Here is a 24,498-nt window from a genome sequence, read left to right on the forward strand (position 1 = left end):
ACTTCTCCACTACATCTTCAACTAAAATATGCATACATATGTATATGAAATATAAGCAGAATAAGGAAAAAATAAAGAAATAGTGTGAAGTAGTAGCTAAGAGAAAAAGATGAATAGAAAATGTGGAGAAAAAAAAGAAAACTTTTATAAATTATCCTTGAGAGAGATCCTTATTTATGGCTTATGTGCAATTTTCATTTTATCGCAGTAACAACACAGATCTAAAGTAATAGGAACCAAAAGCAGACGCTGGGACGGACGGACAAATATAAGTTGGGGGAAAGGAAAAAAATCCTATGAATACTCATAATATTTGTACTTGTCTTAAATAACTATGTATGCATATGTAAGTATTTAATATATTCCAGCAGTTTTACGAGAAGTCCGTGTATCTCTTTTAGACAGTTTTTATATATTGAGGAGTCAATTGTTTACTTTTTATAGAAATAAAGAGTGATAATTATTTAAGTTGGTACAATGATTTCCTTTCCTAGGTGCATATTTGGGTCACCCTAAAATCATTAGTTTTATTTACCCCCCTCCAATTTACAGGGATGCACATGTATTTAACACATGTTAGAAGTATGTGTGCATAAACTAAACTTTCTTGTTGCTAAAGTTATGCACGTTTCATTTTGGTAAGCTTTACAGTTTCAGGTATTGTTTAAAACTATTCAAAACTTTATTTTATACCAAACAATTTCTCTACTTGAAAAAGTAAAAAAAAAGTCAAATAAATAGGATCATATTTAGTAAAATGAAGGATTATAAAGTGAAAGAAAGTTTGTTGGAAAAGCAAAATCCCAGTGGAAATTATATATTATTTGGTGAGCTTTTAAGTTGACATTACTACTATAAATTGAAAGCAACTACTTATGTATCAAATACAGTAACCATAATATTGTTAAATTTATGTTTATCATGTTAGAATGAATAAATATATATCAATGCCAAATTAAAAATAATTATTATGGAAGATATTCCATGAGAAATATATAGTTTTTATTATTATAACGAAAATTATTTAAAGTTTCTCATATTTTAAAATTTAAAGTCAAAATCCTTTCTCTGAAGTCTGTCCTGGCGTCTATGGTTCTTTTTGCGCTCATTTCTAATAAAATTTGTCTATTTAAATGTTTGTTGTTTTGAAAGAGTTTTTCTTTTGTTTTTTTTTTTTTTTTTTAGTTCTAATGCTTGTATCAGTTGGTTAAATTAAAGTTGTATTGTTGGTAGATGCCAGTGTAGTATCTGTACGAGGATGTATAATAGTTGTTATGCGCGTGAAAAGTTTTATTGGTAAAATCTGTTTATGGATTTTGAATTTTAATTAGTTTGTATTTGTCTAAAATGAAAAATGTTAATACAGACAAACCCACAGACGGAACAACAGACAGCAACTATTGTACTCTGGTTACAGCAGCCCCAGACATATTGAAAAGATTTTGCCCAAAAAATAAAAACAAAATAAATATAAATATTTGTTTAAATTCTTTAATTAATGGGCATTTTCCCAGCAAATGCTAGCAAAATTTAAATGAAAAAAATATATTTAATGATAAATTTATTTCTGGCTTAATAAAAACGACAACATACTCATTAAATTAAATTATTGTCCATTTATAATGAATCAACCATAAATGTTTGGTTTTTCAAAATGTTTTACATCAAATCACCTTAAAATTGCAAAAAAAAAACAACAACAACAAAAATAATGTCATTTAAACGTTGTTAAAGCCGCCACAATATAAAAACGTATTAAATGAGAGAAAAATACTGCACAGACTGAGAAAAAAACGTAATTTATTTGTCAACGATTTGTTGACAATAAATCAAGCAATCACAAAAATGCTGACATGTGAATATATATTTTTTTGTTTGTTTTGTAAAACAACACAAAACTGAGTAGAAGAAGAAAAACACGCTTCGTTCGCAAACATTTTGCCGTCTTTTGAATTAGTTGTGTAAAAAAGTACTATACAATCTGCTCTACACACTATTGAACATTTTAACACCGATGCCAAAGAGAACGGAAGAGAAGTATTCCTGAACGACAAGATCATAAAAATGATTTGTTTAAATCATATTCTATGTTCGTAAGTATGTATGTATGATTACGTCAATCATTTGAATTATGTATTTAACATAACATGGTTGCGACAACATTGTTATAGTCAGAATATGTTTAAATTTCTTGGAGTTAACATTATCAACCAACTTTTTTCCTGCATGAGATTTATAAAATCCGTAAACTAATGGCCGTATAACATATCACCGATGTAAAGTGTTTATTTTTTGTAATTTTAACTGAACGTTTTTCATGTTGATGTGAGTTTTTTTTGGTTGGTTTTAAATAAAAACGCTGAAAAAATGCTCTAAGATTTACGATCATGTAACCTGTTTCTTTAATTGCACATTTGCAGCTCGTTTTAATGGAAATAAAAACAGAAAACATACACACAAAAAAGATAAAAACTATTTAACAGAAAATAACATACAATAATAAAAACAACTAGAAGCGTTTTTTCTAAATTAAACGTTTCATATAAGGTAAAGTAAAATAGCGACTGCAACGACATCAGTTGTAGTTGTTGTTTTATATTTTATATGAAAATGGTAGCAAATCGTATTTTTATTTAATTTTTTTTTACACTAAATATCAAGTAGCAATTGAAGGCAAAAATAATTATGGAGTAAAGTGATTCCAAGTATGTTTGTTTATATCTCAAGTCAGTCTGTCCGTCCAGCCGGCCGGCCGGTCAAACAAACGGTCGATCGATCAGTTGCCGTCTCTGTTTATTTGTTAAACAAACAAAACGAAAAATTGTTGGCAATTAACATTAAGTAGTGATTATTTTTAACAATCTAAAATAATAAAAATAATATATAAATTCTTCTACTTGTTATCGTTGCTGTACATACATATTTGCTCATACTCAACATTTTTCCGTGATAATTTGTGACAATTTTTGTGTTAAATGTTAAACAACTTTTACTTGACGTTTGAATAGAAAAAAAACTGGTCTTTCTACGATTTACAATAATTGCAAAATAATTATTGTTATTTTTATTTAAGAGGTTACATTAAATAATAGAAAATATTGTTACGTTAGGAAAACATATTTAACTTAAATTAATACGTATTCAAAACTTAGAAAACGGATAAATTTATTATGATTTTTATTTTGAAAATTTAATTATTTTACATATTTTAAAATTACTGTTATTAAACAGTTTTTACATACCAAAAATAATATTACAAAAAATTCTACAAACGATTTTAACTCAGTTATAGTTATTTTAAATATTTAGTTCTTCATTCTACAGATGATCACTTTAAATATAATTGTTTAAGTATAAACGATTTTTTAGTATAAAAAAACTATTTTAACAGTTAAACTTTACTTAATATAAGAAAATATTTAGTTTTAATTAAAACGGTTAAAAACGAACCTCAATTTTATCATCTCTCTAAACAAAAAAATACGACAAGCAGGAACAACAAAAAACATCAGAATTAGGATGTATCGAATGATTCGTTAGTTGGTTGTATCTCTGTCTATGAAAACAAGCAAGTTTAGTTATGCAACATGTGCTTCATTAGACACAAACTGCAAAACCATTAGAATCCCACTTAAAACGTTTAAAAAATAGACAAAAACAGCAACAAACCAAAAAAAAAAAAAAAAAGAAATTCCTCTTACCAACAACAAACTTCTGGTTGTTGGTATCTTTTTAGTTAATATTTTTTCCACTATTGTTGTTAGTTTGTGTTTTTTTTTTCTATTTTGGTTTAGAGTTGTAAGCAATATTGTTTGGTTAGTTTTTTTGTTGCTGTTGCTACAACGAAGAAAATAAATAAAAGATCGAATCATGACAAGGTTTTCGTGCACTCCCAAATGAGATACAATGTTCTGTAATGTTGTATAGTTGCAGTTGTTGTTGCTGTATAAAAAGGCACGATAATTCTGTATATTTCAACAGGAAAATGTTGTAAATTCTCGACCAAGCACGAAGTCTAACAGAAAACCACGAGATACCTAACTCTACTAGACATTGAAAAACTAAAAAATCTTTCAACTAAAAACACGGCTAAATATGAAAAATGTTTGCGGTTGCTTTTCAAGGAAATTGTTGCACCAAAAAATCGAAAGATTTTACACACATTTATGTGTATTTTCCTTAAAAAATGTAAACACATGTTTTACAAATTTCTTTTTGAAGAGGAAAACATTAAAAAACTGCTTATTACAAGGTTAAATATTATATGACAAAAATAAAAAATATTAATATTTAATAATTCATAACTAATTCAAGGATATTTAACAGAAATAAGTAAAAACTAATTAAAATTAATGTCAAGGATTTTAAGCAAGATAACACGTGTTTTTTTTCAATTATTTTAAAGTTTTATTTTAGTTTTTAAATATTGTAAACTAAACAAAAAATGCTAAATTGACTTGAGTTTTTGTTTTTCTATATAATAAAATTTAATTAATGACTTTTTGCAAAATGCCTGACATGCAACTTTTTTTCTTTTTTTTTGTCAAACATGGCAACAAAAACCATTTTGCAAATCATATCAGATTTTTCGTTTCTTTCCGTTACTTGTTTGTTTTATAGTCGTCAAAGATTAAATCAGTCATATAGACAGGTCAGGACAAAACTGACAAAGAAACTAAAAAAACGTCATATAAAGCAATTTTCAACTAAAATGTATTTACTTTTCCATATGGGGGACCAAACGTCAACTATCTAAGTTAACCAACAAAAAAAGAACTAAAGTTAAAACTAACAAAAAAAAGAATGTTTGTAGAAGCAAAAAAAAAAAAAACAAGTAAGAAAAACTGGACTGAACCGTTAAATGCAAACTTATTATGCAAACAATTTATAAATGATATAGACGGGTCGGTAGAAATGTTTTTTTTTCGTTACTTGTTCATTGTGTTAAGAAGTTAGTGGCTGCAAAAAACACATACACAAAGAGTTAGTAAAAGGGTCTTAGACTAAACCAACCAATGAAACCATACCATGTTTTATACTATTTCTATTTTTTTCCTTTAATTTACCTTAACTTTGCTTACTATAGATACAGTTTTTCTTCTTCTTCTGCTCTTTTAGTTTTTCTTTATTTGTTTAAACATATTCATTTATTTAACACTACAAGGCGGCTATATTAAAGTAAAATTTATTTAAAATTATTAAAAATTATTTACAGTTACTTTTGTCATATTGATTCTGAAAATTTTATTTCCCCACTATTGCAATTAAAATTCTAAATATAACATTTTATAGTCCAATGTTTTTAAGTTCTAAATCTACATTGCAGCCATATGATTATTTATATTATATATTTCCTTTAGTTCGGTATATTTATTACCTTATTGAATTATTTTGGAGTATGAATTTTGTGATTTTTTTTCTTCACATGCGAAAGGTGCTTAGTTAGCCTCATTTAGCAAACATTTGTTATGCAATGCCAACATTTGTATTCGTAACAAAAATATTAAACTTTTTTCACTGACATTTTCCTTTTTTTATATTTTTTAAACTAGTATAGTTTTTTTCCTTATTTTTTTGCTACACAATATTAGATTGCTGTATGTGTAAGAGTTTTCCTATACTAATACTTATTATAATATTTGAAACAAAACAAAAAGGCAGCAGCAAGAAAAAAGCAAAAGGAATTGTTTGTTATAAAACCTCATGGTGCCATTTTCAAACTGTTTGCATTTTAAATGCAATGATTTCCTTTTTTCTGTTACTATATTCATGCATTTTTTGTTGTTTCCTATGAAATTCGCAAAAGTCTGAATATATGCCTGCCTGCCAGTTTCTGTCTGTATATATGACTTCTAATACAATTTGCTGTATGTACTCCTAGTACTTGTAGTTTGTAGTACTTATTTGTGGATTTTTTTTAATACATACGTATTTATATGATTTTTATACTTAGAGTTTTGGCTGTGTGACTGTTAAGCAACAGCACCTTTTAAACGATAAAAACGTTTGATACAAAATGTTGTTTTTTCTTTCAGTTTTTTTTGCAAGTATTGTTTGTTAAGGACTTCGTGATTTTAAAAAAATGATTGTTAACAGCAGAAAAAAAACTACAACTTAAAGCAAACAAAACTTGAAATAAAACAACATACAAAACTGAAATGAAAATAGCTCTGGTCGCTCCATAATGCCCAAAATGTCAACCAAACCCTCCACTCATACATATGAAAATATCTAGCAACTTTTAAACTATCTCCCTAAGACAAAAACATACTACAGCTTTTTTTTTTCTTTTTAGAGACTTGTCTTGTGATTTTTTTGTTGGTTTCTAATATGAGGGTTTTAGACCAAAATTGTTAGTATGTACTTGAAGATAAGTAGTTGACAATGTAAGGCGTTTTAAATGTTTGAAACTTTTTTTTTCAAACTTTGTGCTCATATGTCGTGTTGCATGTTGTTATTGTTTAGATTTAAAACTGAAAAAGGTTAACTAAACAAATTTTTTCTTAATTCACAATACAAAAAACAAAAATAGAAATCAAACCTGTTTTAAATATGCTTTACGTGAAAAATATACAAAAATTTCGTGACAAATCTAACAAAAACCATTTTTTATTTTTCTTTATTTGTTTTAAATAGAAATATTTACTTTGAAATTTCAATTTATCTTTTTAAATCATTTTTGTTTGTAGCTTGTGGATATTTTATACTGTTCTGTTTTTTTTTATTTTGTTTTATTAGAGGCCCGCATGTTAAAATTCGTATGTATGTACATATGTATGTTTGTCTGAATATTGTTAGCTTTTTTAAATATTAATCTGTTGTTAAGATTTATGGCTCTTGTAGTTGTAGTAAAGAATCCCGCATTTGTTTCCAAAAAATAAGACTTTTTGTTCAACAGAAAGATTTGAGATGACTTCATTAAAATTATTATTTTATTACAATGATTTTTATTAGGAAGCCCCCATAACAATTTGATTTGGGAGCTTTCCCAGGCAAATATTTTTATCAGCTTAAAAATTTGGTTTTAGTAAAACGTTTTGATCTAATAACCAAGCGATTTATAGGCAATAGACTACAATGTTTCCAATCTCATGGAGTTATCTTTAAAATAACAAATAGCAGATTAATTGTAAAGCTTATATGGACTGATGAATGTTTAGAATACTAATGTTTTAAAATAGTAAAACATAAAACAAAAACACATTTAAAAACAATAAACAAATTAATTAAATTTTAAACTGTGCTTTGAAAATCTGAATTATACTCTCGTATTAATCATTTTAAAAAGGCAACATTTCATTTTGTGCTGAAGTTTTTTTCCTTCAGACGTTTTCATTTTGAATATTTTGAATATTTGTATAAAACAAAATTAAGAAATTAAAACAATAAAAACTTGTTTGAAAGGCCATTAATAAACATAATAAAAGCAACTTCATTAAGTCAACAGATAAAAAACAACAAAAAAGTAAAGAAACCCAAGACCTCAAAAAAATATATTTCAGCTAATAAACCGATAAATCAATATAAAAGACATAAACTTTTTTTGAAACCACACACTTGGAATGAAAAAAAATCACAAAAGAACCAGAAAATTAAAACAACCAAAAATAAGATTTAACAAAAACAAAACATACATAAATATATTTTTTTTTTCCTAAAAAACGAAAATAAATAAAAAAAAATAATTTTTTTAAATAAATCATTTTTCAGAAAAATAAAAAAAACTAAAAGTACCGTCGCTATTTCATATGACTGAAGAAAATATAAACACTTAAATAAAGATAAAGAAAAACATTCCCAAGAAATGTCTTTTAAAGTGCAGTTACACAAAGGACAACAACAAGAGACTAAAGAGAAAAAAATATCGAGATAATAAAATGATGAAGAAAAATCATCTTCCGCCGCAAAAGATAAAAATAACGACAACAACAAACACAACAACTTAATGTAAGGAAACCAAAACCCACTTCTGATAAGAACAATTTTATTTCTTACAATAATAAAATCGAAAATATACAACAAAACTACAACTCAAATGGACACAAAAATTGTATTGAAAAGTACCCACTTGTGCGCAAAAATTGTGTGCCAACGATAAACACTTCAGAGCGGCCATTAAAATCAAAGAAAAGTCAAATATACGTTATGGTGGCAAAAATGTGAGAGCATAAATAACTATAAAAGAAAAAAAGGAAGAAAAAACAAACACACAAGAGGAAAAGAAAATATTGCCATATTTTCCAATTTTTTCCCATGTGGACAAGTGACAAATTGTAATGATAGTCGTAAAAGCCAAAATGTTTCGAAATTTCGGAATATATTATTTTATTTAATAACAATTGTGCATAATTTTGGTGCCTCTTTACCGAAATTTAATCATAATATTCCAATTTTCAATATAATTTATCTGGCATCTCTAGCACAAATACAACAACAACAACTAAAATAACTATGAGAGAGGCTAAAAACTCATGTTTACGTACTCTTTATTTGTATAATAAACAAAAGAGAGAGCGAGAAGAAGAGTATATTAGTTTCAATTGTGTGCATGGGTTTGTGTGGTGTGTGCATGTGTGTTTTTTCAAACAAAGCAAAAAAAGAGAGCGAGTAAATAAATTTCAACCGGCTTATGAAAATTGTATATTGCATGGAATGAATAATGGCGGTTGCTGGAAGACAAATAACCCAACCTCCTCTTTTTATACTTTACCGTTTATTGCTCATTTTCTGTTATAAAGTGTTTATGGGAGTGTGTGTGTGTGCATGTGTTGTGTTGTTTGAGCTATTGCTGTTTATTATTTGTTTTTATTTTATTTGAGTTTTGCCAACCATATTTGTGTATGTATGTGTTTTGTTGAATTTGCAATTTTACTTTGTCCATCCTTCTTTAACTTGTGAGTTTGTTTATGGGTTTGATTTCGAGTCAACATAAAAATGAGTAACTGTAGCGAGAAAATACCCATGATTTATTTTTATAGAAAAAATAACAACAACAATGTTAGCACACAAATAAACAAGTGAATGCAAAAAACATTGAGTTTTTTTTCGCTTTTAAATGTGTGCCACCAATATATTGAATGAAGTATCAAAACAAAACATAAAAAATTCCTTTGCATAAAAATTCTAAAGAACATACTGATTTTGTGGGGTTAAGGAAAATTTATGTTGGGAATAAAACAAATTATTCAAGTAGATTTTCTGATTTTAATTTACGTAGAATTTTAAAAATTAATAAGAAATTTTTATAAAATTTAATTGAAATATAACTTAATAATTTTAAATTTAGCCAAAAATTCCTATTATTATATTTAGGTACCTATTTAAACTGGTATTTTCAATTATTCTTAATTAAATTGCTTTAAAATCAATCAAGTTCTTAATTACATATTATAATTAAAATATGATATAATTATTTTAATATGTACTTAAACAGTTCCTTAAAGATGCTTAATCAACATAATATTACATTCATAAGCACCAACAAATGTTTAGCAACATTTCAATATGCTTAGCAACATACTCAAACCATAGAGCTATGTTGCAGCAACTCAAGTAAACATTTGCTTAGAAGACTAACTAATGTGAGCGAAGATTTATTACAGCAACATTTTATATTATGTGAAACAACACACACACGAAACACAACAGCAACAACAGCAGTAGTGTACACATAAAAAAGATGAATTACTTGTTTTTACGGCGAATTGAATTTACGACGGCCATATTTGTTAGTAGCAAAAACAACAACTCAAATATATGAGAAACCACACAAAAAATACTACAGCTACTACTACTACTGACTCATTTACTCATTTATTATATGGCTTATTGCTGAGTATCTAGATATTTTCATTAGTTTTAATAAAAACGGCGAACTTTTAAGATTTATTTGCAAATACGAGACAATAAATCTTGCATTTATTTAGCGGCAAATAAAGTTATTAAGTGCAAAGCTTTGAAATAATTTAAAAACTATTAATTAACGTAGAAAAAAAATATGAAATGAAAAATTAATGAAATGTTAAAAAATTAAAATAAATTTTATAGATTCTTAATCATTTTGTTCGTAAGAGAATTGTAATGTCGCAAAACAAGAGCCGTCGGCCGCTTTAACAGTGTTCTTTTTTATTATAGCTATTACTCTGTTAAAGAATGTGTACAATAAAAATTGTTAATTATTTAATAATTTCCCTTGCATAAATCTGTGAAATTTATGTGCTTTTATTAAAAATTTATGGCCATTTTTACTTTTATTAAAAAAGTATTATATTTTTTTATTTGCTTTTTGCGCATGTTTTTTTCTTTTCGTTCCGGTTTTGTTGTGATACTTGGGATTTTACTTGCAACTCACAAAGACCTTTAAATGTTTATGGCCCGCTATGAAGAAGCAAAGACAGCAACAACAATAATAATACCAAAACAAATGTGGCAGAAATGTTGCTCAACTTGCGCGTGGATTTTAAATGCTTTATGGCCTTTAGGGTTGTTAAATTTATAACATTGCGAACAATTTTCATACACACGGAGTCATAAATTCCAAAACTGAGAGAGAAAAATGTGAACATAAACCGATTTTTCCAAGGCAAAGTAAGCAAAAGCAGAGAAAGAAAATCAAGTGGAAAATATAAATAATTGCTGAAAACTTCAATAAAATTTAATGAAATATCAAAAATAATATAATAATTAAATAAACATAAAAATGTTTGAAATTTTTTAGTTATTTTTTTGAAAATTAGTTTATCATCAGAAAAACCATAACACAAGACTCCGTAATAAATCGCCCAATTAAAGTGTTGTCAATATTATCCAAATATTATAGAATCCAGAATGTCAGAAATTAAATGGTTTGCAGTTTTAAATAATTCTGTGGAAACAGGAAAAATAAATAAATTTTTGTGGAAAACTTTTCAACGGAAGTTCCTACAAATACCAAAACCTCTTATTCAAATATGTTGTTTATTAATAAAGATCAACCAAAATTGTACAGTATACAATTACTATTTTTGATTGATTTTAAACTTTTAATATTCATGATACAAAAACAAAATAAATTGAACTCAGTATTTATGTAAATATGTATTGTATTACATTTAAAAATTTTGATATTTTATAAAGTTTATATCCGATTTTAAACAAATATGCCATTGAATTTGAATTCAAACATACCAACATACATACATATGTTCATATGTATTTATTTCAAAAACTTTTCTTGAATCCTAAAAATAAAATTAGTAGCTTTAAAAATAACGCTTTTATAGCCACACTTTTTGTACATTTATTTCCTTTTTAATAATTACAAAAGGAATAATATCATTTGGTTGCAAACATAAACACCCTCTAAAAGTAAAACAGACCAAATAGATTTAACCAAATGTGGGTCATTCCATTGGGAATTGAAAAGACAAGGTTGTTGCTGCTTTTTTTTAATATACAAAAAATAAACGACTTTTAACTCTATAAAACACACTCCTCCACCTTAAGAAATACAGCAAAAATAAATAATAGAAGCTTTTAGCCTCTATTTATAACTTTTATTTAAGGGAGTGTATTCATTATTGATTTTTTTTAGAAAAAAAAATTATCTATATTTTTGGTTGTTAAAGCCATTAAACAAGAAATTAACTTCAATTAAATGAGTTTTTTTGTATTGTATGTCTGATTTTATTACTGTTTGTTATAACAATTATTATTGCTGTTTAATAAAACACCTCATAAAAAGTTTTATTGTCTTACCCCTCCGGTTAGCTCAAGTCAGTCCGTCACCAAGTGACACCATCAAAAACCATACAAATTTAAACATTTCTGTTATACCTGTTTGGCATATTAATTTTTTCACATGTCCACAGTTTTTTCTTTAACTTTTTATTGAAGCAAAATCCTTATACAAATATTAAACTAAAGAAAGAAAAATTCAATGTCAATTGTTGTGTTAAAGTTTTTTTTTCGTTTGTGATAAAAAAAAAAAGAATTTAACATTTATAGTGTGTTTCGATAACGATTTTATTTATTTATTTTTTTGTGATTTTTTTTTACCTTTTAACGCTTTTTCTTTGTAACTCTAAATTTTTTTGTACTTGTGATTATTGTTGTGGTGGGTTTGTGGTATCTTCTTCTTTAAATTGTTGGTAAATAATAATAAAGACATTGTTTTGCTTAAAATGTGTGATAAGAATTCATTAATTTTTTTATTATTTCGTTTTATTATATTTATTTTTTAAATATTTCTGTGTGCAAAATCAGTAGTTACACTCATTCAAAAATGTTGGTACAATTTGAAACTTTTAACAGGTCTAAGCTTAATTTTAAAGCTTTAGTTCTTTATAAGTTAGGATTTCTTTAAGTTTCAAAAAGATGGCGTTAGTGTTTTCAGTAAGAAAGGCTAACATTGAGCTAAGTTTCATAAAATTTTAAAATAAACCCCAAGGGTTTAATGTTCTGAATTCAGCAAAACCTTCTTTGTTTTCCCCTTATTTAAAAAAAGCTTTTGTATACACTTAACGAAATAATTTGATTTTAAATAAATCTTAATTTTTGTTTAAACATACATATCGTCACCTAAAACGCAAACGGCCCTATCTAACATTTTTAAAATTTTGCAGTAGAAGCAAAAAACTATTTAAATTGAAAAGTTTGTATCTTTCAACGCGATTTATTTGTATAAATAAAAAAAATTTTTAATAGTGAAACCTATCATTATGGTAGTTGACAATGGCGTATATAAAAATGGATAAATTGGACTTTTTACCTTTAATATTTAAATGTTTTTGTAAATAGGGTCTTTTGTTTTCTGTCAATAAAATCGATAATTACGTCATTTGTTGGTCATTTGTTTTGATGCAATACATTAGAATCACCAATAAAATCGATTTTGAATTTTTGGTTAGTTAGGGCCATTTGCGTTTCAGATGACGATATGTATGTATGTACATTAAGGTGATAACATTTTTTGGGCGGCAAAATACCTCAGTACTATTTTATTGTCAATATTGTCCTGATTTTAAAAACCCTAATGTATGAGTGTATATAACTAATTATATTTTTATGAGTGCATGGAAATTTATTATTTAAAATAAAAAATTAGAAGTTGTTATTGCTATTAATAGAATTTTAATTTTTTAATTTTAATAGATCTAATAAAGTATCCGGGTTTTTAACAAATATCCAGTATTTAATAAAATCAAAATATGGTTGACAGAAACCCATAAGGTCTCTTTGAATAATGAAACGGTGGGTAGAACCACAAAGAACCCATAGACTTGCTCAAAATTAGCAAGTCTGTTGTTAGTATGATGTATAGTACGTATTCTGAGTGAACACTCAGGATTACGGGCACAGCTATACAAAATTGGACGTGCGGATTCAGACGAATTTAAAGCATGTAGAAGGGACAGTGAAACTCTGGACCACTTTATTTGTCATTGTCAGGCTTTCGACGAAATTAGATCCAAATATCTCGGGGTGATATTATTCCGGATATAACATAACACTTACAAACACTGATTGGAAAATTCTTAGGAATTAGGTCCAAGAAGCTAAGTTTCTGAATGCATCAATTACCCATCCAGCTTTAAGGAAAAAGAAAAATTAAACATCTTTTTACGGATTACAACAATTAATATTTCTTTCTGTTTACTTTACAACAAAATTAAACGAAGTACTTCCAAAAGAATAACATTTATCACCACTTCAAAAGTAGCGCTAAGTGAATTTGTTTTTACCTTCAGAGGAAGTTCCGAAGAAACGAAAATAATTCTGTTATTTCTTGGCTTTTGTATTAAATGTGTCTATTACCCTTATTAATGTTAATATTATTTAAGTCAAATTAGTTGTATTATATAATACTACAGTTTCACTTCCGAAAGACTTCCAAAAAATACCATAAAAATAACATCTTGAGAATGACTTTAGAAGTAGTGAATTTGGAATAAAAAAAGGACAACCCTCCTATAACAAGTCTGTGTTAAAATCATCACTTCTTCAGGTCTTTTTCAGTACTTCCATGAAGTAAATTCTACTTCTTTTTCGCTTCTTTGGAAGTTCTTTTTATGCTGGGTTATCTCATGACTTTTCCTTATAATTTCATTGAATTTTTTAATATACAACTTTTACAGTAATCTTCCCACCTTAATTTCTTCAAGTGTATATAATGATTTAAAGATTACCTTATCGCTAACACTGGATGTTTTATGTTTCTGTTACTTTTCTGTGTGTCTTATACATACAAACACTTACCCTCAGATACATAAAAGAAATATAAAAAAAGTGTGTATATGTGTGTGTATTTGTTAAAAATTGTATAACAAAAGCATTTTAATGGGGTTTTATGGGAACAAAAACACACGCATGTTTGAACAAAAACTCTCAAGTCCTATGATAAATGTTAATATTTCCTACTCACCGCTTCCAATTCCAAAAAACAACAACAAAAATATATAAAGTTTTGTTGAATGAAATTTAACCCAATATACAAAGCTGTGTGGCTTGATCAGGCTGATAATGAAGATATTAAAAAGAAAATATTAAGACTGCAAATAGCTAGAGAATTTTCAGAATATGTATGCAGAGAGAAATTCATAGTTGGATACAGTCTCGTCTATAATTCTAATATGATTCCAAAAAAATAACATACTTTTAGCTGTTGAAACCAATATGTTGTTAAATGCATCATTCAAATGCCTGTTGCGAACATATACATACATACATATGTTTGTATGTATATGTCACTGTATGTTTGAATTATAAATTAAATAAAATATCAATAACATAATTTGATTACAAAGTCCAGGCTATTCTACAATTTCCAGTAACAATATTAAAATGATTGCTGTATTCATGTCTATTTGTATTTTATTTCTGGGTGTAATTTTGTTAAAACAATAAAATGTTTGTTGGTTTTAAAGGTTTTTTGGTTATTTTTTTAACAGCAGGTTGATTTTGGCGTTTACACTCAAACATATTTGGGCCAGTAAGGGAATGCTTATATGTATGTGTTATTGTTTCTTTTAAAGACCTTTATTCTCTGGCTGGCAAATGTTTATGAAAAAGCGTTCAGGCGTTTATTTGTTCATTTCAGTTTCAGTGGCATATTTACTGAGTTTTTTGTTGGTTCTTTTGTATGAAATCAGGGTATTTATTCTCTTTAACATATAAATATATAAAGCTCAATATTTTCGTAAACTTTGTGTATGTATGTTTTATATACCCCCTTCAAACATACCGCTTTACATGCATACATTGTGTGCAAAATACACAAAAACCTCCCAGAAGTTTGACGAGGATCTGATGTTTAGACTTTTAGACCATATATTTCACAAATAAAATTTTATATATATTTGGACGATTTGGTAAACTAGAAGGGAAATTTGATTAGAACTAACCTATTGCAGAGTTAATGGTCCATTTATGTGTGGGCAACTAATACCGCAAACTGCAGGGTTATTATAAGTGTATTTCTATCTGAAGGTATGTTAGTTTATTTTTCGTTTGCTTTGCTATTGTTGTTGTTATTATTGTTATTGTTGTTAGCTTTAAAAACCCAGAGAAAAGCCATAAATCAAATAAAATTTATACGCTTTCATCTGCTGAATTTGCAGAAAAAAACTTTTTTATGTAAATCTTTACACAAGCAAAATCCAAAATTCAAACTCCCCTTGCTAATGGCGCTCCCCACCGCCTTGTCCTTTGAATAACGTTTAGTATATAGTATGTTGTAGGAATATGGCTACAAATATCAGCCAGCTGATAGTGGAAACTGGGTAATTGTGCTATGTATTGTTATTGTCCTTATTTTTGTACATAGAGCAAGGCAAAGACACACAAAACAGAAAAATCAATAAAAGGGCCTGTTAAGAGACGTTGAAAATAAATGAAATACGAGCTCATACTAATACTTTATTTGCTGTTTGGGTTCTTTTTGGAAAGGGGGCTACGGGAAAACTCTTAAGAGTAATAGAGTGATAATAATGGCAAAGATTTAAGGATTTTTTGTTCTTTAAATTACTTTTTCTTAGGCAAAAACTATTTGATATAGCAAAAGGTGTTTGTTTTTTTAATTAGAAATTTTCTAAGTAATTTAAAGTTTAGAAGTGTTAAATTTGTAGCTAAACTATAATTGTCATTGTTGTTTCTAGTTGCTTAGTTTTAATAGTTTTTGGCAAGCAATTGAATTACTATTACAATGGCACAGGTTTATAATAACTTTAATTTCTTATTTACGCCAATTAAAGTTCTAACTTCCATTTTCATAAAATTTTTCTTTAATTTACGATTTAAAAGGAAACCCTTAAAAACATACAAAACTCCAAAAACACCAATAAATGTAATAAATTGATTTAATTCAATTTGCAAACAATTTCATAGACCTTTTTTTGTTTTGTATAATTTTTTGATATAAAAACCACACACTCACACACAGGGCAAAGGAAAAATTTATTAATTTTCTAATGGATGGCAAGTAAGTAATGTTTGGTTGTTGAAGATGGTAAGAATGAATGAAGGGCAGATATATTTATAGGAAATCTAACAATGATGGAGGCAATTTTTTAATGTAAATGCTTTTTTTATATAAACGATTGGTAAGCAATTTCTCTAAAATACACAGATACATTTAAACAAAAACTATAAAAAAACTTGGGTTCTTTAACAGAATAAAATAATTTATTGTTTATTACCAGTAAATGTTGTTGGAAAATTAATGTATTTCTGTGTGTGTGTGTGTAGTATATGTAGAAAATATTGTCATATGTAATATTTAATGTGTATAAAATCAACATAAATTTTCTACAAATAAAAGAAAATAAATGACAATATTTTTGTTCTAGACAGTTAAACTTCTTGCACTTACTTTAGATTTTATAAAGATTTTCTTAAGGTTTACCCAGACATGTTTTTAATAGTTTTTATAATTTACCACAATATGTAATTTGTAAAATGTTTATGCAACAAAAAAAGCTTTTAAATAAATTACTTTACTACAGAAATAGTGAGATTTTTAATAAAAAACAAGAAAAAATAGCAAAAAAAAAAAAAAAAAAGAAATATTTTAAGCCTTGATAAAAAAGACATTATAAATGACAATTAAATATTTATGTAACATGTTATTCATTCCCTCTCTTTATCTGCCTTCTTAGCCTGTTTAAAATTGTTTTTTTTTTCGCAAATTGTGGCAATTTAATTACAACAAATCACAACATTATGATTTACAAAGTGTTAATAAGTTTTGTAATGTTAATAAAAATGGTAATGGATTTATTTATGTTTGAATATATGTATGTATGTATAGATAGAGTTGTACATTGAAACATTTGTATAGAAATTGTGTAAAAATGTTTGTCTTTTTTGTTGTAGTCGTTGTGAAATATAAATATTGTAATGCATGCGTGTTTTTAAATGATTTTGTTTGAGTAACACCAACAGCACAACAAACATTGAAAAAAAATTGTTTAATTAATTTATAGTATTTTGTTATGAATTATTTTTAAATCAGTTTTAAATTTATAATTACAAAATGTAGATATTTCTCTGTTAAATTGCGTGTCAATGGCTCATATTAATAATATTTTTCTCTAGTTTTATTATTTTTATGATTTACAAAGGCAAATAACTATTTTGTTTTTTTTTTTATAAAAAATGTTATTACAACAAACGCCTTATTAAAATAAAAATTAAGCCAAATATTTGTTTTTCTTTAAGAAAAATATTATTCAACCTAGAGTTGTGTTTGTAATGAGATAGGTTCTCATGCACATGCATTTTGTTTGTAGTATATTTATTTTAAAATAATTGTTAACTAATAGAAACATCTATAACAAACACATTTACACAGTTTTTGGTTTACCTCCTTATATTAGGTTTAATTTAATCCTGGGCTCTCTCTTTCACTCTTTTTCACTTTTTTCAACATCTTACGTATGAGACTTGTGATTTATTTAAAAAAATTAAAATTCTTAACTTAAAATAATAATTAATTTTAGAATAGTATTAACTATTCATAGACAAAAATGATTGAACTAAAAAATTCAAAAAAGCTTTTTTCAACTCTAAAAATAAGCCAATTTTCTCTTAATTCATAGCAAAACTCAAAAATATTTTTTTTATTTAAATTCCCAATGCAAAAATCAAAATCTTTTCAAAATTTTGTGTATTGTAAATATAAAAATATATGACTTGCAACTTATTTCAAAAAATAAATAAATAAAAATTATTTCTTTTCTTTTTTTTTCAAAAATTATAAAATAAAAAATTTTTCAAAAAATAATAATTGTAATAAAAAAAATGTTTACTTACCTAACCAATCTGGTAGAAGTGAGCCCGCAAGAGATTCTGAATATCTCTTACCTAAAACGAAATATAGAGAAATAGAAAGAAATATAATAAATATGTGAGAAATTATAATTGGAGGCTGAAAATAAGCTAAACTGATAAGTTACACCATTTCCCCCTAAATGTTTTAAAAATTTATTGAAAAAAAAATAATAATTAGAAAATATCTTAAGTAAACTGAAAAGCCAACATTTGGCTAAATGGCTTTCTATTAGAGGAATATGTATTTGAAATGATCAAGAGAAAGTCTTTACATTTTATATGAAAAATTAAATTTTGGACACTATGTATATCAAATGAAAGGCATTTTAAAAGCCTCTCCAGAATAGTTTTAAAAATTCAGCTTAAGAAGAATATATTAACATATAAATATGTTTAGTTATCAGCTGAATTCAACAATTCTTACAACATAAGAAAAATTATTTTTCTTTTAAGAATTTAGGAAACAAAATTGATTTTAAAATTTACAATTTATGGGAAATGGTGTAAAATAAAAAATTAAAAAACTAATAGTATAAAAATGCCCTCAGATTTAATATCTAGAATAAAAATTTGTTTTTAAATTTGCAATTTTCGTACAAATTTAGAAACCAAAAATGTCTTCCAAGATATGAAATCAAAGGTAAAAAATAAAAATAATAAAGTTAATTTTGTTAGTAAAAATAAAAAAGGCCAAAAAACTTAAAGCAAATAAAATAATTTTCTTTAAAAAGAATATTTAAAAAACGTTATTGAAAATCATAACAGAAAAAATTTTGACACATTTTTTTTAATTAAATAAAAATCAACAAATTATGTTTGTAAGCAGAAAATCAAATAAACGGGAAATGTAACAACAAAAACAAAAAATTAGATATTTTTAAAATGTTTTTGATTAAGAAATTTTCCACTTAGTTTTTATTAAAATTTAATATAAAATTTTTGTAGATTAAAAAGTTTATAGAGTATCTGCATGCTAATATTTTTTATATAACATTTATGTAGTTTAATAAAATCATTAACAATTATTATGAGCAAAAAGCTGACACTTAAAATAATTATTCACTACAACAATAAACACATGTTGACATTTACAATAAAAGAAAATTTCATCAAATAAAAAAATGCAGTTTCTTTTATAATATTTTAGGGAGGGGGTAAATTATAAAAGGGAAAAAAACTTGTATAATTATGTACAATATAAGCATAATTTATGTTTAAGTAAATTTATGTACGAATACTTGTTTATGTAAGTAAGTAAATAAACATATGTTCATTATTATAAATAATACAGACAAATAAACTGCTGGATAAATTTAGTAGAAATGGCAAAATTTTAACAATTGTATAAAATACGTGACATTAAGAGTGATTGTTATTGTTGATATTTTGTCAAATGAAAACAAATAAATAAACAATTACACACTTAAGTGATTCTGCGGCTCGTAAATGTACACAAAACATTCATACATATCTATGTACATACGTATAGTATGGTCTCATCACACTCTATCTCTTTCTTGACACTCACACTCACTTGTTTTAATAATGCCACTTACAGCAAAACAATACAACAGCAATAATAACAACATTACAGTTAAACAATAAAATTTGCAACATGGTTAAACATATAAGGCAACAGCAACAACAAGAACAGCATCCTCGCAGACACCATTATATGTATGTATATCTGTATGTGTGTGTAATATAAATAAAAGCTTTAACATCAACACCAAATGAGATATGAAAGGATATAAAATCTTGTTTGTATGTACGACTGTATTTGTTGTTATTTTTCTCTTCTTTTTGTAACCATTTTTTGCTTTTAAAAGAAAACCAGTAAAAGGATTTTCATATGAATAAATGTGTGTCTGTGTAATAAATTTATTTTATAAATACATTTATTTTATTTGTTTTAATGCTTTATTTTTGTTTTTCTTTAAAAATACAAAAAATAATAATAAATTTCTGTTCTATTCTTATCACAGTGAAATAAATTTTCTTTAGTTCAGCATAAATTTCAAAATCAAATTAAACTTATATTTTAAAGTTTAACTGTTTGTTTTTTCTCGATTTATTCGCTCTACAATTATTTAACACTTGTTTCAACAAACCCTTTTCACACATCATGAGAAGGGGAGGAGGCACAACAAATGTTTATTTATTTACTCCTTATTGCTGCTGTATTTTTTGAAAGGGGGAAATACAACACTACCAATATCCTGCTACCACCTTAACATTATTTTACGCATGTATTCATACATACATACGTATCTAGTTATGTATGTGTGAAAAATGTGTGTTTGTATGTATTTCTTAAATATTGTAGACAGGGTATTACTTTAATTTATTTATTGGCATTTCATTGGCGAATTTATGCATACATTTCGAAGCCAATGTTATAAATTTAGTAAAAATGTGAAAATTGTGCATTTTCACAGCATGACTTGCTGCTGATAAATTTTTAAGCATATAACAGCAGCAGCAATGGCAAAAAAGGGATTTTCATTATAAAATATCACACGGCAGCATAATATGGATGACATGCCGCCATATGAAAAAAGATATGTACATACATATGTATGTATGTATATAAAACTGTTACACATATGCACATTTGTATATTTATTTAAATGTGTGTGATGTTAACCCCAAAAAATGCTACAAAAATTTTAAAATAAGTTTGCAAAAAAAATCGGCCGTTTACTACTGCATCATTTAAAATCAAGGAAAAAAGTTCTTTAAAAAACTCATGACAAATAGTGTGAGCCGTAAAATATGAGACTGCATACATATGCATGTATGTATGCTTGTACATTTTGGTTCTAGCCTGATACACATACTGCAGATGTTTTAAAGAATCAATTCACCCCACTATAGTGGGGAGGGTATTATGCGTTCGTGCTGATGTTTGTAACACCCAAAAATATTTGTCCTACACCCACCTTATAGTATACCAATTGGCTCAGTATCACTTTCTGAGTCGATTTAGCTATGTTCGTCCGTCTGTGTGTCCATGTAAAATTTGTGTGCACCCTACAGGTCGAAATTTTCAAGATCATTTGATGAAATTTGGCATATACTCTTCTTGACCCAAGGAAGCCTATTCAACCCTACCCCCGAATAGGGCTTTTCTGCACATAATTTTGTGAAATGTTCTTGTATCACTGCAAAAATCGGCAAACCTTAGTTTTATATAAGTCTTAATGATATTGCTGATTTTCGTAATGATGAGGCCTCATTTGAGATCCCCATTGAAAATGACTTGATGGTCAAAATTCACTTATAAACACTAATATCACGATGATAATCTGCATAAATAACTGACGTAGACGTATATTCTTCAACCAAAATTTATAAGGATAGGACCATATTAATTTCCTGCCCCCATATAACCCCTCTTTTAGAAAATACCTTCTTTGTCAAAAATTGTTAAAATATTTCTGAATTAAGATAAAAATTAAATTAAATACTTTATTATTAAAAAAAAATAATCAACATTTTTAACAAAATCACTGGTCGGCCATGCCCGACTATAAAATCTTCTGATTTTTTAGATTATTAACTGGAGTGAAAAAATTACTTTTAAACTCTGCCAACAATATGACTATGAGTTTATTACATTAAAGTACCGCACAGATACACACATGTGTTTGTTGTATATTGTACATATTTATATATGAATGAATGTATAGAATTTAAATCGTGCGACTTATGGCTGAACGTTAGTGATTTATTTGCATATAAATGGTGCCATACCGAAAATATTTATAAAAGATGGTCATAAACATTAAAAACCAAAAATAAATTTCAAAATAAATGCCAAACAAGTTCTGTAAATAAATCTAAATAGAAATTAAAAGCATCAATAAGACTTTCAAGCGAAAAAAAACGGTAATTTCTTAAAACATTTATCAAACTCCAAAAAGAAACCCCAAATTAGAAAAAGTATGAGTTTTAAGCCAACATTTTGTTTTTACTTGAAATTTATGTAAATTTTACATGTTTCACTTAAGACAAAAACGCTGGCAAAACTCACCCACATAGGGGGTGGTTAAATTTTTTCCTTAGTAGTTGAGTTCCTGAACTTTTTTCTTAAAGATGTGGCAGGTAGTATGCATAAGTTAGAAAAAAATATAAGATTGTGCTATTATTTAAAACTTTATAAAATGCGCACACCTGACGCATGTTCTTTTCTTGTTTTTTTGTCGTTCTTTTTATTCGTTTTGTGTGTGTTTGTGTTATAGTTGCACTAAAATATATTTAAAGATACCTTGATAGTACTTCATCGTGTTGTTCTTTTTTTTATATTTTGTGTTGCAAATAATTTTTTCTTTATACCCACGTTTATGTTCTTGCTGATTTCTTTACAATTTCTTTTCTCTTCTCTGTAGTTTTTTTCATGTTTGTGTGTTTTTGTTGATTCTTTCATATTTTAGACCGTTTAAAACAAATAAATTTTCTGACATTTTAAAAGTTATTAGATTAGCATTATGTTCCTGTTGTTGTGCTTGTGTTTAGATATGAATTCTTTGGTATGTTATTTTTTGGCGAATTTTTCATATTCTGCATACACTTAAAAAAATTATAGGGATATTATAATACATATAATATTATAATTTAAAATTAAATAAATAAATTTGAAATACATACTTCAATTTTTTAACAGCGATTTTGTAAATATATTTTAAAATACATATATCCATAAATCAGTATTTCTTTAAGTGTATTTTATTTTATTTACAGTAGCGGTGGCGTTATAGCCATATTAAAAGCATATTCTTTAAAACAAATTGTTGTCGTATGGTTTAAATTTGAAAAATTATTATTTAGTTAGCCAATAACTTTAAGGTAACATGTGTTGAATTTTGAATAATTTATAAAAAGAAAATTTACATATAACATTTCTTAAAAACTTTCAAACACCCAAAAACTTCTAATTACTTTTAATTATTAAAGTTTAACTTGTTTAGAAATAAAAATGTATACATATAATTCATAAAATTAAAGTTTCAATCAAAAGATTTTAGGAAATAGTTGGCTTTGAAAATTTTTACAGCTTTTTAATAGAAAATCTTTAAATAACTCTTTTGCAAATAAAAGTCGTTTTCATATTATTGTTGTTTTTGTATTTGCTATTGTTTTGTTTACTTTTGACCTTAACGGTAATATCTAGATACGTATGTATATCCAAAATGACACAAACTCCCTTACACAGATCTATATTTAAACAAACACATGCAATCATGCTACATACTCGAGTATCTTACTCGCTTGTACTGTTGTGTTGTTGTAGTCAGTATCTCCAATAAACCCCAACTCAAATGTACATAAATACATAGAAACTCTACACATTGACAGTTAATTTTGCAATTGTATTTCAATAACAATAAATTTAAACCATTCGACATAAAATACGAGTATTCAGTGAGTAAAATGCAATGCAGTAGTGTAGTACCAGAATAGTACTGGCAAATAGTTTGCTTGGTTGTTGATACTACACTTTACAAACAAACAAACAATAATAGTAAAAAAAATTTTATACAGTATTAGGGTGTTTTTTTGTTGCTTTTTGGAAGATTGTGTATCAGCTTATTGAGACACTTTTTAAAATTTTATTAAAATAAACTTGCCGCTAAATGTGGATTTAAATTAAACTTAAAACAGCTTCAAATATTGAAATATTGAAAGTATAAAAATAAAATAAACTTTTTAAGACCAGTTTAATTTTTATAACAAGTATCACAAATCCAAATCGTACTCGAAAAAGGACAAACACACCCTAATGTAGGTGTTTATATGGGACTTCAATTGTAAACAGTTAACTAATACTTATACACTGGTAACTAAACTAACGGCAAATGAAAACTTTAAATAGAACTTTATATTTAAATTTGTAATTGACTTGTTTTTCTTTATTTGGTAATGGAGGTTAAGTTATTTTCGAAAATTTTCATACATTTTATAAATATATTGATATTAATCATTTCCTTAAAAAATAATAGTTTTTAATTTCATTTAAATGGAAGGCCGTTAATTTAGACACCTATGTTTGTTTATACATACATATTTTACAGCATGTATTTTATGTAGAGTACACAAAATACCGGCTATGTTTAGTAAAAGAAGAGTAATGATGTTCGTAAGAATGGTTAGAATAAACTTCAATATATGTTCAATGTAAAACCCTGCAGT

General features: G+C 26.3%; 1 protein-coding gene across 3 annotated transcripts in view; it reads right to left on the reverse strand.

Annotated features, from left to right (window-relative positions):
• Nucleotides 1–24,498, reverse strand: part of LOC119616013 (homeotic protein ultrabithorax) — a 106,157-nt gene that overhangs the window by 50,229 nt on the left and 31,430 nt on the right. For 2 of the 3 annotated variants that reach the window (XM_037972130.1, XM_037972128.1), the window contains one exon: nt 18,289–18,339. The exons of the other annotated variant lie outside the window; for it this stretch is intronic. In XM_037972130.1, the coding sequence (XP_037828058.1) occupies nt 18,289–18,339 (51 nt within the window). The remainder of the gene's footprint in view (nt 1–18,288; nt 18,340–24,498) is intronic. 3 annotated transcript variants of the gene reach the window in all.

The sequence above is a fragment of the Lucilia sericata genome, unplaced genomic scaffold (assembly GCF_015586225.1).
Source record: "Lucilia sericata isolate MDLA Ls3-8-SP2 unplaced genomic scaffold, ASM1558622v1 Contig000052F_arrow, whole genome shotgun sequence".
Taxonomy (NCBI): Eukaryota; Metazoa; Arthropoda; class Insecta; order Diptera; family Calliphoridae; genus Lucilia; species Lucilia sericata.